The 13,023-nt window shown below is 43.1% G+C and overlaps 2 protein-coding genes across 8 annotated transcripts in view; one reads left to right on the top strand and one right to left on the bottom strand.

Annotated features, from left to right (window-relative positions):
• Nucleotides 1-1,741, top strand: part of LOC122047646 — a 49,239-nt gene extending 47,498 nt beyond the window's left edge. For all 7 annotated transcript variants that reach the window (XM_042609053.1, XM_042609052.1, XM_042609055.1 and 4 more), the window contains 3 exons: nucleotides 47-151; nucleotides 643-712; nucleotides 787-1,741. In XM_042609053.1, the coding sequence (XP_042464987.1) occupies nucleotides 47-151; nucleotides 643-712; nucleotides 787-1,451 (840 nt within the window). In that variant the 3' untranslated portion in view covers nucleotides 1,452-1,741. The remainder of the gene's footprint in view (nucleotides 1-46; nucleotides 152-642; nucleotides 713-786) is intronic.
• Nucleotides 1,742-2,269: 528 nt separating this feature from the next.
• Nucleotides 2,270-3,684, bottom strand: LOC122047647. The gene is made up of 3 exons (XM_042609059.1): nucleotides 3,202-3,684; nucleotides 2,684-3,040; nucleotides 2,270-2,620 (listed from the first exon to the last, which is right to left on the bottom strand). The coding sequence occupies exons 1-3, from the start codon at nucleotides 3,569-3,571 to the stop codon at nucleotides 2,271-2,273; spliced, it is 1,077 nt and encodes a 358-aa protein (XP_042464993.1). The 5' UTR covers nucleotides 3,572-3,684; the 3' UTR covers nucleotide 2,270.
• Nucleotides 3,685-13,023: the final 9,339 nt, after the last annotated feature.

Here is a 13,023-nt window from a genome sequence, read left to right as displayed (position 1 = left end):
GTCACTCGAGGAAATTCATTGCAAATTTTAACATTTTCTCTTTCAGGGTATTGTGGCATTTACATTTGATCAGCATGGTGCTCCTCAATTGGAGGAGCAGCTGAATTACCTAGATTCACATGGCAAAGGTGTTCTGAATGAATTTTTAGAGGTACAACTTCAAACTAGAATTATCTTAGTTTTTAATTATATGTATACTATTAATTCTTTTAGAATTAACATGTAAGGTTTCAAATATTGTTCCATGCTGATATTTCAACTTCATGTTGACACACTTAGCAAAGTTTAAAGCATGCTGAAATAAATTTATGGGATTTATTCTTTAATATCTACTCACTTAGTTTATTTACTTTTAAAAAAAAGAGTATATCAATTAGATAGTCGTTCAAATTAATATTTTATTGTCACATATTGTAGTGGTACCTATTCCATATCGATCCTTGCCCTATGTCATATTTCTTCGTCATTTTCCCTTATATAGTGAAATCTACACTGTCTTCTCACTATGTTGAGTTCGCTTCCTATTTCCCGTAATAAAAACATACTCTCGCTTTCATATGATTTTGTGAGCAGTTGATATCAATTATCATAAGCCAAACTTGGTCCTCTGGATAAACTAATGATAGAAATTAATTGTACCAGGGGCTCACAGGATTGCTTCAGTTTCCAATCAGAGGTGCTGAAAAGCATGGTTTACCGGGGGTTTTGTCAGGTTTCCATCCTTCAAATATCGAACTGTCCCTTTAAGTCTCATTATTTGACTTTTTAGTTTAATACATTCTACAGGTATAGCAATGGGGACTGCTGGGCTTATTGCGAGGCCAGTGGCTAGCATCCTTGAAGCTACAGGGAAAACTGCTCAAAGTATTAGAAACAGGAGTAGCCCGCATCAGTCCTGTTGCTTTCGTACTCGATTGCCAAGGCCTTTAGCCAGAGAGCTTCCTTTGTCACCATACTCATGGGATGAAGCTATCGGAGTGGCAGCGCTTCTTCAGGCAGATGGGCTGAGATTGAAAGATGAAATATTTGTGATGTGCAAACCGCTAAAACAAACAGGCAGGTTCGTGATCATCAGCAAGAGGCTGGTTTTGGTTGTTTCATCGTCTTACTTATTGGGGTTGGGCACACCTGAGTTTCTTGGCATTCCTCCTGATCCAGAATGGGTTATAGAAACCGAAATGAGTTTGCAGGGTGTGGTTCATATTGATAGGACACAGGAGGTTGTGAATGTTGTCGGAAGCTATCTTGAGACAGTAATGGTGCAGAAAAGAGGAAGCACAAAAAATAGACCTTGGAATCCCTCACCATCTTCGCCCGTTTTTCATACGAGTATCGAATTGCCGAATGAGGAAGAAGCAGAATACCTTCTTCAGGTTTTACTATCGACAATCGAAGAAGGGAAATCTAGAAGCTGGGGGGTGCACATCCTGCATCGTAGCAGTCTCAAGTGAAACCCAAGTGGTTTATATATATAACCTACCACAGAACCGAAGCTGTGGCAATTTTGCTCCGATACCACTGTGGTAATGATTCTTCAACTTATTCTCGTTTGAAGCCGTGGAATATATATCCAACGGCTTCGAAGATAGAAGCCAATTTTGTGCATGTATACACAAGAAAAATCGGAGCAAGTAGCTTTTTTTTCTCTTTTTTTTTTTTTTGTACATATCAGTATCAATTGTACGCAATGTAAATTACCTTCAGAGTGATGATATTCATCCTTACCAGAGCATCATCACAAGTTTAATCTTGTTTGGATTAGAGCGCTCAATACATTTTTAGTTACTAAAATGAGGCAAACTAAAAGATTTTTGTGAAGCCATTGTTCTATTCCAAAGTCTCTAGTTTGTGAAAAACAAACACTTCTCGTTGTTGATAATTCATTCAAACAAGCATCTCAACTGATTTTAGAGTGCTATAATTTATATACAAGCATGAGTATATCGCAAATGCTAAAGAATGTATCCGTGAGTGTGATCGTGGTAAACACTCAAGAGGAACAATAAGATGATCTAAACTTGAATCTTTCATGAGTTGAATGTTCTGATTTTGACGGCTTGTATTGTTGTCATAAGGTCAATTCACCTTTAAGATAGAGTTTATCAACAAGTGCTGATGAAGGAAGAGATTGATTGAGCAAAAATTGAGATAGAATTCCTTGTCTAGGTACAAGGAAACAAAACAGGTGGACCATGATTCATGACATAACACGCTCAAACATCAAACATTCTGTGGTTTGAATCAATTCCATAGCTCAAGATCTCTGTTCCTTATTTGGGTTTACCAATCTTGGCGCAGCAGGAAGAGAGGAAGGCGAAGATGGCGGCGAGACCGCACATCAGCCAGGAGACCACCAGAAGTAGCCAGTCCTCGGGGCGGATCCTCGGGCGGTGGCTCCTGTCCGCCACCGCCAGCGCCCGGAACACCGCCTCGCCAACGGCGTACGACGTCGCCGGGTCCATCTCCTCCACCGCCGCGCCGTACTCGTTCAGGCACGAGATGTCGTAGGTGCCCTTCGTCTCCGAGACGCCCAGGTACGCGCACACCTTCCCCCGCGCCGCCATCCTCTCCTCCGGCGATAGCTTGTCGCCGTGCGTCAGCACCAGCATCGGGCTCTCCTCTGTTCGGGAATGCCAGGGCATGAGCGTTGAAAAAAGGTGCGATTTTTAGGGTTAGGACTCACTGGTACTGTTTCTGATGGGAGGGAAGTGGAAGAGCTCGCCGGTGGCCTCGAGCGGGCGGCTATCGCCGGAGAGGAGCGATTGGTGGAGGTCGTAGAGGTCGGCGACCACCACGGTGTAGTTGACCCGCCGGCGGGCGAAGCGATTGACTGCGTGGAACCCAGCGGATGTCGAATCATCGACGGCGCCGTGACAAGGCTGGCGGTGCCGGACACCATCGCGCATCCACTCCGCCACTTCCTCGAGGCCATCGGCCATTCTGCGGCAGTCGAAACCTCGGGAATCGAAGACGCAGAAGCCGTTTCGCATGGACCTCAGCACATTGTGTTCCTCCAGGCACACCGTTCTCCCCTCTTTGTCTGCGACAGAGCATTAAGAACGAGATCAAGCCCAATCTGGAAGACAGTTTGCAATCTTTCGGATTTTAATCTTCAACTAGGTTAAAAATCGAAGCTTTTTCCGAGGAAGAAGCAGATCGAAGAGGAAAGATCAAATCTTCGATGCTATCGAGAGGGTATACCTGCGGGGGAAGTGAAGTGGACCAATCCAGCGCGGCCGAGGACGCAGTACATGAGATCCACCAGCGAGCTTTTGCCGGCGCCGGCGAGCCCCACCAGCAGGATGGTGATGATTGGGGGGACGTCCATCTCCTCCTTCGGGATCCCGCCGGTGGGGAACCAGAGATCCCCGGGCTTGTAGGACAGAAGCCTGTGCCGGAGTTCGTCGAGGGAGTCGGTCCCCGCCGCCGCGAGCCTCTCGAGCTCGCTCACAGCCCGCGCGTGCGGCGACGTGCCCTCCCCCTTCGGCGACTCCTCGGCGATGGAGCGCCACCAGTAGGAGGCCAAACCCTCGCTGGCGTCGCCGCCGCTTCCATGCTCCGAGCTGCGCATCCTCCCTCCGATTCGCGATCGGAAAGTGCGATCTTGACAGGTCAGATAACGTGAAATGCTTTAAATCGCCGTGACCAGTAGTTGCTCATAGTTGTTTACGATAAGGCAGTTGAATCCGTTAGATTTTTTTCCTTTTCAAGAAATTTAACCCCGTTAGATTTGTAAAATTTGAAGGGTAAAAATATATTAAAAAAAAAAACGATGCCCAGAGTGTGTTAATTATCTACCTGTATTTTGTATATTCTCGTATATAAACGTGTTTATTTATCTATAAAAAAATAGAAACCGTTTTTTTTAATTTATTTTTCAGATGGGTAAAAATTAGGACGTGTATTAACCGGATCAGGGTGAGGATTGGGTAGAGTAGTGATGTCCGGTCAACGGATTCATTCAAAAATTTTCAATTATTTAAAATAAATATACACATCGTGAGATAGTTTTCTCAATAAAAAAAATGGCTAATTTTGTAATGTATCCATCAAGTAATCATTATTATTTTTTTAATTTATTTTTTAATTAACACCGAATATTTAATTTAGGTCCATTAATATAGGAGGTTAAATTCTCAGTCCAGGATCTACTAGATCAAGAAAAATTTTACAAATTTATTAGTAGGATGAATTAGACCTAATTATTTAACAAGTAGATTATAATTCATTCTACTAATAAATAAATAAGATTTAGGACTGATATAAGAATTCGGGACTAAAAGATCTCTATCGTGATATAAAGAGTGAACTATTTAACCATTAAAATAAATTAAAAAATACTCATAATTAATAATTCATCAAATTCGTTCTTAAATCAACGCGTCTAATCATTTGGTATGGCACAATTGTACTGAAAATTTGAATAAAAAATTAATAATTTATCAAAAGATGTACACAAAATAAAAAATTTATCAAAAGACATATCGTAATTATGTTTTTATAAAATAATACAGTTAAGTTATACGAAATTTTCATTTAACCCTCCTGCAAATCTCTTCTCTTCAATCATGATTTCCTAGGCATCCGAATCACATTTTGAATTATTTTGATTTAAAAATAATCATGCGATAATTTTTCTCCCTCCCTCTCTTAATTCATGCTACCTAGGTGCTCTTCGTAACTCTCCGATTGTAATTCTAATTTTGTGGCGAAATCATCCCCCTAGTGAAACCTTACGTAAGTGCCTTCATGTCTCTCTCAAGCGACATCAAGCTTTTTGACCAAAAGATCTACAGTGTTCGCGAGGCTCCAGTGAAGGGTTTTAGGGTTTCCGTCAATAATCTCCTTTCATAATGGCGCAAAGAAGTGGATCGGATGTATCATCCTCTCCACTTCAATTATCTGTAAAGGAATCGCCTTAGAAACTCTGTGATTTTGAAAAGCTCAACGAGTATGATTAAAAAATTTTAATTTTTCTAAATTGTAGGGTTCAATTGATGTTGGACAGAAATTACATTGGAACAGTGTCTTAGGTCACTTTAAAAGTTTTTTTTTCAAGCATCCACAAAGAAAGGAAGGCATCATGGCATTGATCAACAGTCATTCTTTAGTATTTTTTTGGACATACAAGATATGCAGCATATTCGTGGTATTTTAGCCAATATATTTCAAAATTGGGTTCAAGTACTCAAACTTTTAGATTCTCAAGTACAATTTATAATTTTCTATTTTAATCACGAAGTAGTTGTATAGTAAAATAAAATAGTTTGAAAAGGTGAATATTTAAGTCAGCTAATGACACTGATAGTGGGGTCTTATGGCAAACGAAGGCCTGATATGATATCGTATCAGGCCCAACGTGGGCCTGATACGATGCCAAATTAAACCTAATGTAGGCCTGATATAATATCATATCAGGCCCAACGTGGGCCTGATACGATTCGATATTAGGCCTAACGTGGGCTTGATATGATCATATCAAGCTCACGGTGTGCCCAATACTTATATTTATGTTCGTAGAAGTCAACTAATCATTTAACTTGGTCAGGTGTTCCTGTTGCCTTCACAAGAAGAGACGTTTCATTGCTGCTTGGTATTGTAGACCGAGGAGATTCGATTCTGATCAATTCAACTAAAGCATCCGGTGACCTCTTTCTAACATACTTCTCAAACAAAAAAGAAGCTACTAGATCCAGAATTGAGGAGTTGCTTAAATTTTATGCCAATCGCGTTGAAGGAGAAGATGATGTTTTATTATTTTACAAATTCTATATTTTGTATATATTTGTTTGTGTATTATTTTCTTCTAGTGCATATAAGGTCCCTTTATGTCTTATAGATATAGTAGATGATTTTAAGAATCTTGCTAAATTCAATTGGGTTGAAGCTATTCATGAATTTATGACTCCACAATTACCTAATATTGGGGACATATTTTTATCAACTCGGACAATACATTCTAATTAACACCAACATCCCTTATCTAAAGAGCTTTACTGTCTTTGACAGTAAGTTTATAATTGATGTTAAATTTAACAATATTTTGCGAACATGTATGAATAGTTAACACTTGTGATGATGAATCAGGCATGATTTTTGGAACATGTTCCAATCCAAAAATCATACAAAATAGAAGCAAGAATAAATAAGTGGAGGAATATTCCTTCACATATTAGTAAGGTGAGAGATTTGTTCGATCGAGTCTCATCTGAAGAGGTAAATTTTCAATACTGTGACTTTAATTAGGTTAAAAATCCTTTTTTAACATGTGTTTTAATAATTTGACAGGTTCTGATTGATCTAATCCCTACCCAATATTAGAAATCGTTGGTTGAGAACCTTGTTGGCGTTGATGACATTCCACGTGCAATGGAGACATCACAATTTAAAGTAAATGAAAAAGGAAGCCAAAGTAATAATGAATGTTGTAATTGCATTATTCAAGCAAACAGAATTAAGGAGCTAACAATGGAGAACATGCATTTGAATGATAGGGTGAAAGAATTACTTAAAATATTAGAAAATAAAGACATGCAATCTCAATATAGGGAGTCTGTAGACGATCCTCAATGTGAACCAGTAGCTTTTGCAATAAGAAGTAGGAAAGGACGTGAAAGAAGTCGCTATGATTGCAGGGATACTCCAATTGATAGTCCATTGTGGCTCCAAATTTTACCTAAGAGGCAGCGGAGAAATATACAAATATGTGAGCCTGTGGAGAACGTTTCAAGACAGGGGAAAAAATTTGTAAAAGAACCTGATGTTCTGGAGAAGGGGAAAAGAAAAAAATTAATGTGGATGATTGATAACAAGTTTGTCACACTTGTAAAACAAATTAACAATGTATATTCCATGAACCCCTTAACTACACAATCATGTTGTAATAACGAGCCCAGGATCGAACCTCGAGGAACCAACAGTAGGATGCAATCTAGGATTGTCAGTTATTCCTATTTTTGAGGTTTTAATATATAAATGAGGGAGTTTAGATTTTGAATTTAAATCTAACAAATGAAAGCACAGAAATGCATAAAGAAAACCTAACTAGGTGTCAATAATCCAACCATAACGCATTGTCACCTTATGTTGTGATTAAACCATCAACACTCACTTAAACTAAGAATGAACAACAAGACATAAATAAATACGATCTAAAGCAAAATTTAAATCCTAACTGTAGAAACTAAACTTCTCCACATTGGGCCTGATATGGTTTTATATCATGCCCATGTTAGGCCTGATATGGTATCATATCAGGCCTACATTGGGCCTGATATGACACCATATCAGGTCCAATATGAGGCTGAAATTTTTTCAAAATGTGCGACCACCCCTAAAGAACTTTACATCAGTAATGGATAGTACCGTTGGAGTCATTGCAATATCAGAATCTCACAAGACTTGAAATGGGTCTAATAAGAGGTGTCTAGGTTCATGAGTGGATTTTGACCAAAACCCACTTATGACCCTACGCTACTTGGATTTACTTGAAATCACGTTCCCTATGAAAGTTTAAGAGGGGCGATGATATATATGGTGTCAAGACTTAGTTATACACCCTAGCTAGGAAGTTCTTGCTCCGTGTCATTTGGCTTAGAACAGTGCACCTATGTTTTTTTTCAATAAATGACAACCGGTGTCTAATTTTATTTTTCAAACATAACAACAATCATTTTGTCTAAGTTTTAACTCATTTATAGTTTATAACAAATTTACAAGACTTTGAAATTAACAACCCTACCTGTTGAATTGAAATGTAGAGATGGACTAAACTTATTATATTTTTGAATATTCACAACTGCTAGCGCATTTTTATTTTTCAAAATGGAGATATAGTGTGAAGTATTAGTTCTGCCTTGCTGAGTTGGTTTACACTTCTCATACCATAGATAACACTGAATTATAAATTAAATACTACATACAAAGATATAACAGTAACATCACTTTACACAATTATTTTTCTTACAATTCTATGGGTGTACTGCATACAAAATATATGGATCAACTCCTCCGATTTACAAGTAAGTCTAGACCCAGGGGTTAGTGACATTCTACAGGTCCTCCGATTATGGCCCAGTTGTTTGCACCGGTTGCATTTGAATTTTACCTTCCTATTATATTTCGACTCGATCCGTGCCTTCTTTCATCTACACGGCTGCACAAAGCTACGGGGACATAGAACTATAATTGATGCGGTGATTAGCCGGGGCCCCCACCTTGCTGCCACGTGGAGGTCAAAATCAAGATGGTTAACGGATAGGCAACTGGGTGGTCGATCAGGCGAGTTACACGCCGATCGGGAGGTTGAGCACCGACCCATCATCCTGGGCATAGGGAGTAATCAGACCGACGCTCAAGGGATGTGTAGAAGCCAAGCCGAGCGGCTGTCTCGCTAGGCCAAACGGCGGACGACACAGACAGAGGACCTTCAGCCGAGCGGCTCTCCCGCTCGGCGCGGCAGTGGACTTTTAGCTGAGCAGTTGTCCCGCTCGGCGTGGCAGCAGATAACACAGGGATATCAGAATTCTGGCCGAGTGGTCATTCTGCTCGGCCAAGCAACAATGGTCATTCTGCTCGGCCTACGCCTGGTCAATGGCACGTTAGAGGAGGTCGAGCCCGATGGTTCCCCGACGGGAATAATGGGGCGCCACTCTGCCGGAGGCTGTGAGCCCGGGGTGGCTCCTCCGCTCAGCGCATGGCTAGCCTCACCTTCGCCCACCTCCACGGGCGCCTCCTCGCTCAGGCCGAGCGGATCTTCGTGGGAGCCGACCGGTTGCAAACCTCGGTTCGTCGGCTCTTCGGTAGTTGTCGCCTCGATCGTGATGTCCATAAGCTTCGCCTTGCCGGGCATCCGTGCTCGTATCATGACTTCGACTGCAGGAGAAAAAGAAAAATCAGTTAGGATCAAAGGGAAAGGGTAAAGTAGTTGCATACCTAGACTGGTCGGGAGCCGGGTGCGGATCGGACTGAGGCCAAAGATGTAGATGACACCCTCAAACATCAACTTGTGGATGTCATACTTCTAACCGGCCAACCTCGCTGCAACATTCAGATAGTCCAATCGGCTCTTGTAGCTTTTCAGTGGGGGTTGACGTGCAACTTCGAGCTGCTAGTGGGTCGAGAATTCCATCCGCTCAGGAAGACGCATGAAAAAGAAGTACTCCCTCCAATGTTTATTGGAAATTGACATTTTATCAAAAAACACTAAACCGACCCTAGAATGGAAGAGGAAGGTCCCCGGCTCGGACATCTTCGGATAATAAAAATAATGGAAGACCCGAGGGATAAGAGGGATGTCGTGCAGCCGAAACAAGACGACGACGCTACACAGAAGACGGAAGGAGTTCGACACGCGTTGAGTAAGAGAGATGCAGAAGAATTTACAAACTGCGATAATGAAAGGATGGATAGGGAATCACAGACCGACGGTAAGTGATCCCTGAACAGACAGATGGTGTCGGTCGGAGGAGCATTTGGCCGATCCGACGAGGAAGGCAGAATGATCTCGTGGTTGGATGGAATTTCAAAGGAATTTCTAAGGCCCTCAGCGTCGCCCTTATCAAACCTAAACTCCATGGTGGTATATCAGAGTCCAAGGATGGGTGCCGACGGCTGCGAAGAGGTTGTCATCTCGAAAATAAAGGAAAAGGGGGGCAGCCAAGAGGCAGAAACACAATTAAAGGAAAAAAAAAGTCACTGGAGGTTTCATTGGAACCAAAAAACGAGTCAACTGCTCAAAAATGAATGTGATGGGGAGATAACTTACTAGGAAAAAGAGGTGTCGTCAGAAAAGGGGGACGGAGGATCGCCGGAGATCAAAGCGCACAGGATCAGCAAGTCGCGAGAAGCACTTGAAGCAACGAAAGTATGGAAGAGGCGGCGGCGAGGCGGGTTTATAAACCCCGGGCTCGGCCGACCGGAGCTGTCCGATCTAGGTCACGAAAACCTAGGACAAGATTTATCCGTTGAATTCAAACCACCAAGCGTCGCAATCAATACCTGTCACGTCAAAGATGAGGCTGTGGTGGGCATGACACGTGGCATGCCACCACTGGTCGGCAATTAATGCAGGCATGGGAACCTGTTCTGCCTTAATGAGAGGGGATTTGCATGATTTCCAAAAAATCGAGATGACGTCAGCACAATCCGCACTTGCCCAAGGCATTCCACAGAAAATTTTTAACAAGTGCAAACCTCCTTCAAGCCGATCAGATAGAAGAAGCACACTTATGCCCGTTCAGCAAACTCCAGCAGGCCGATCGACGAGAAATCCCACATCCCGTTTGAAGTCCATACAACGACGAATGCCGATTGAGAGGGAATCTGCTCACACAATGGTCCAGTCAATTGGACTACGACCTCCTTCGACTAGACTTGGAGGGAAGACTTGTGATGTGGTGATTAGGCATGACCCCCACCTTGCCGCCACGTGGAGGTCAAAATCAAGATGGTCAACGGATGGGTGACCGGGTGGTCGATCGAGCGAATTACACGTCGATCGGGAGGTTGATAACCGACCCATCATATTGGATATAGGGACTAATCAAACCGATGCTCAAGGGATGTGTAGAAGCCGAGTCGAGCAGCTATCCCGCTCGACCAGACGGCAAACGACACGGACAGAGGACTTTCAGCCAAGCGGCTCTCCCGCTCGACGCGACAGTGGACTTTCAACCGAGTGGCTCTCCCACTCGGTGCGACAGTGGACTTTCAGCCGAGCGGTTGTCCCACTCGGTGTGCCAGTAGATAACGTAGGGATATTAGAATTCTGGACGAGCGGTTATTCCGTTGGGCCAAGCAACAGATACAGCGGGATATCTTTCAACATCGTTTTGGGAGCTAGTGCTGCTGACAGACAGTATGGTCAGACAGAGAATCGTATGGTGGAAGCTTCCACTGTCACTTCAAAGATATGCTCGGTCCGTTAAGGTACTGTGTCAGCGACACTTTACTGACATGTCTCTTCAGGGAAAGCTTGAGATAGCGTGCCCGCTTTAAGGACCGTGTACACACGCTACAGGAGCCCTATATAAATGGGGGTCCAGGCATCAGCGGAGGTATGCTTTTCTCGCAATTTCTACTGTTGCACTACAGTTCTCTTTGCTTCTTCTTGCTTCGTCGGAGACTGACTTGAATGCCGGACGACCATCGCCAGGGACCCTTCCCTGGCTCGGCACTGACGCTGCTTGTGTCGTAGGCGGGAGCGAAGTCCATCGGAGGTCAGCAAGAGTGCTACGCCCCCAGCATCCGTCTCCCCGACTTTCGGACAAGATCAATAATGTTGTTTGCTCCCCTAGGCCAAAATTTCTTGCTTCGACAAGGGTAAATACGATCCATGTATGTCGCATTTCAATTCTGTGAATAAAAATAATGTTCACAATATGGAAGTGTATCCATGTTCCGGTGAATGATGACGGCAATTGCATGTGAGCAAGGCAATCCTGAAATTTGAAACTCCCTGCAGATACAATATTTTCTCTCCAAATCAACAATGAATGAAGCACCCCATGTCTCTACTTCCATTTCAGATTGAGAGTAGGGGTGAACTTTATATCGTCTAGCTTTCTCCCTCCTTGGATATATTTCTTTGGTAGCATGAGGTGTCAAAGCAACATACCATTCGAGACTTCCTACCTACGATTAAAGAACCATTGAGTTACCTTTCTTCTGGTATTATCAATTAACCTATTTATAAGAAGTTCACGTGTCTCCTTGAACAAAGCATTTAAATTCTCTATACAATTGGTGGTTAGCATTGTGTACCTGTTGGATCGAAAGCGCTAGAGTGGGGGGGGGAGGTGAATAGCGCTCGTGGCTTTCACTTTTTATTTCGGAAATCTTACTAGTAACGCAGCGGAAATAAATAAAACAACCAACACACAGAAGACTCCAAGATTTACTTGGTTCGGAGCCTAGGGTGACTCATATTCCAAGGCCCGCGATCGTTGATCGCTTACTGTGGACAACAACTATCGCGTAAAAGTTTATACAACTGAGAATTACAATAAGTGCAATAATTAAAGTAAACTTATACCGACGATAGAATCTTAAAATCGCGAAGCTTCGGGTCGTCAGAAACTTGTAGCAACACTTCAGGGTGTTTTTGAGGCAGCGCGTTGTAGCTTGATCGCTTAGAAGATGATGTCCTGAGCCTCTACCTCGAACCCTCTTTTAAACAGTGCTGGAGGCGCCTCCAAGCCTGTCCGAGGTGCCTCCAGGCTGCCGAGTCGCACGCGTGGATCAGCTCTGATCTGGTCACACCTTATCCCACTGAAGGCGCCTCCAAGCTGCTCCAAGGTGCCTCCAACGCCTGGTCCAAGGCGCCTCAAGTGACCTCTGAGGCGCCTCCAGCGTCTCTGGACAGCTGGCTTCGGCTAGCACCCGAGGCGCCTCCAAGCCCCAAGGAGGCGCCTCAGACACTGTTCATCCGAGGTCTGAGTTGCTCCTTTGTTCCTGCAAATTGTGTTAGTCCCAAATACAAAACCTGCAAAACAAAGTTAGCACAGAAACAATATAATAGATATACTTGACAGTCGTCGGACTGTCCGGGTCTGACTTCGGATTTCCAACCGGAAATCCTAGGTTGACCCGACGCCTACTGTTCCTATTGGGACCGAAATGTAGCTAGAGGGAGGGGGGGTGAATAGCTCGGCGCGATCTCGTGCTCGTTGTTGCTTGCTTCTTGTGATGATGTGTAGCGGAAAATATAAGAAATAACACACTACAACGCTAACACGTAGATTTACTTGGTATCCACCTCAAGAAGAGTTGACTAGTCCAAGGATCCACACTCACGCACCCTCCACTATAAAAACACTCCTTCTCGGTAACTACCGAAGGCGGAGAAGCCTTACAACCTCACAATACAACAATGAGAAAGAAAGAAGCAAAATACAAATGAATTTTACAAGATTACAATGAAAAACCTAGCTTCTTCTTCTTCTTCTTGCAAATCGCCTCTTGACTTGGATGAGCCTCCAAGAACTGGCGGTGAGGAAGAAAAGATCGCTGTGGAGAAGTTCT

The sequence above is a fragment of the Zingiber officinale genome, chromosome 2B (assembly GCF_018446385.1).
Source record: "Zingiber officinale cultivar Zhangliang chromosome 2B, Zo_v1.1, whole genome shotgun sequence".
Taxonomy (NCBI): Eukaryota; Viridiplantae; Streptophyta; class Magnoliopsida; order Zingiberales; family Zingiberaceae; genus Zingiber; species Zingiber officinale.
Note: the sequence above shows the minus strand (reverse complement) of the source record. Positions and strands in the feature narration are given on the sequence as shown.

Excerpts from the sequence above, each read along its gene's own strand:
- LOC122047647 (XM_042609059.1), bottom strand. The coding sequence starts at position 3,571 with ATGCGCAGCTCGGAGCATGGAAGCGGCGGCGACGCCAGCGAGGGTTTG. Across the intron at positions 3,041-3,201 it reads CCACTTCACTTCCCCCGCAG|ACAAAGAGGGGAGAACGGTG; the intron begins GTATACCCTCTC and ends GCTCTGTCGCAG. Across the intron at positions 2,621-2,683 it reads TCCCATCAGAAACAGTACCA|AGGAGAGCCCGATGCTGGTG; the intron begins GTGAGTCCTAAC and ends ATTCCCGAACAG.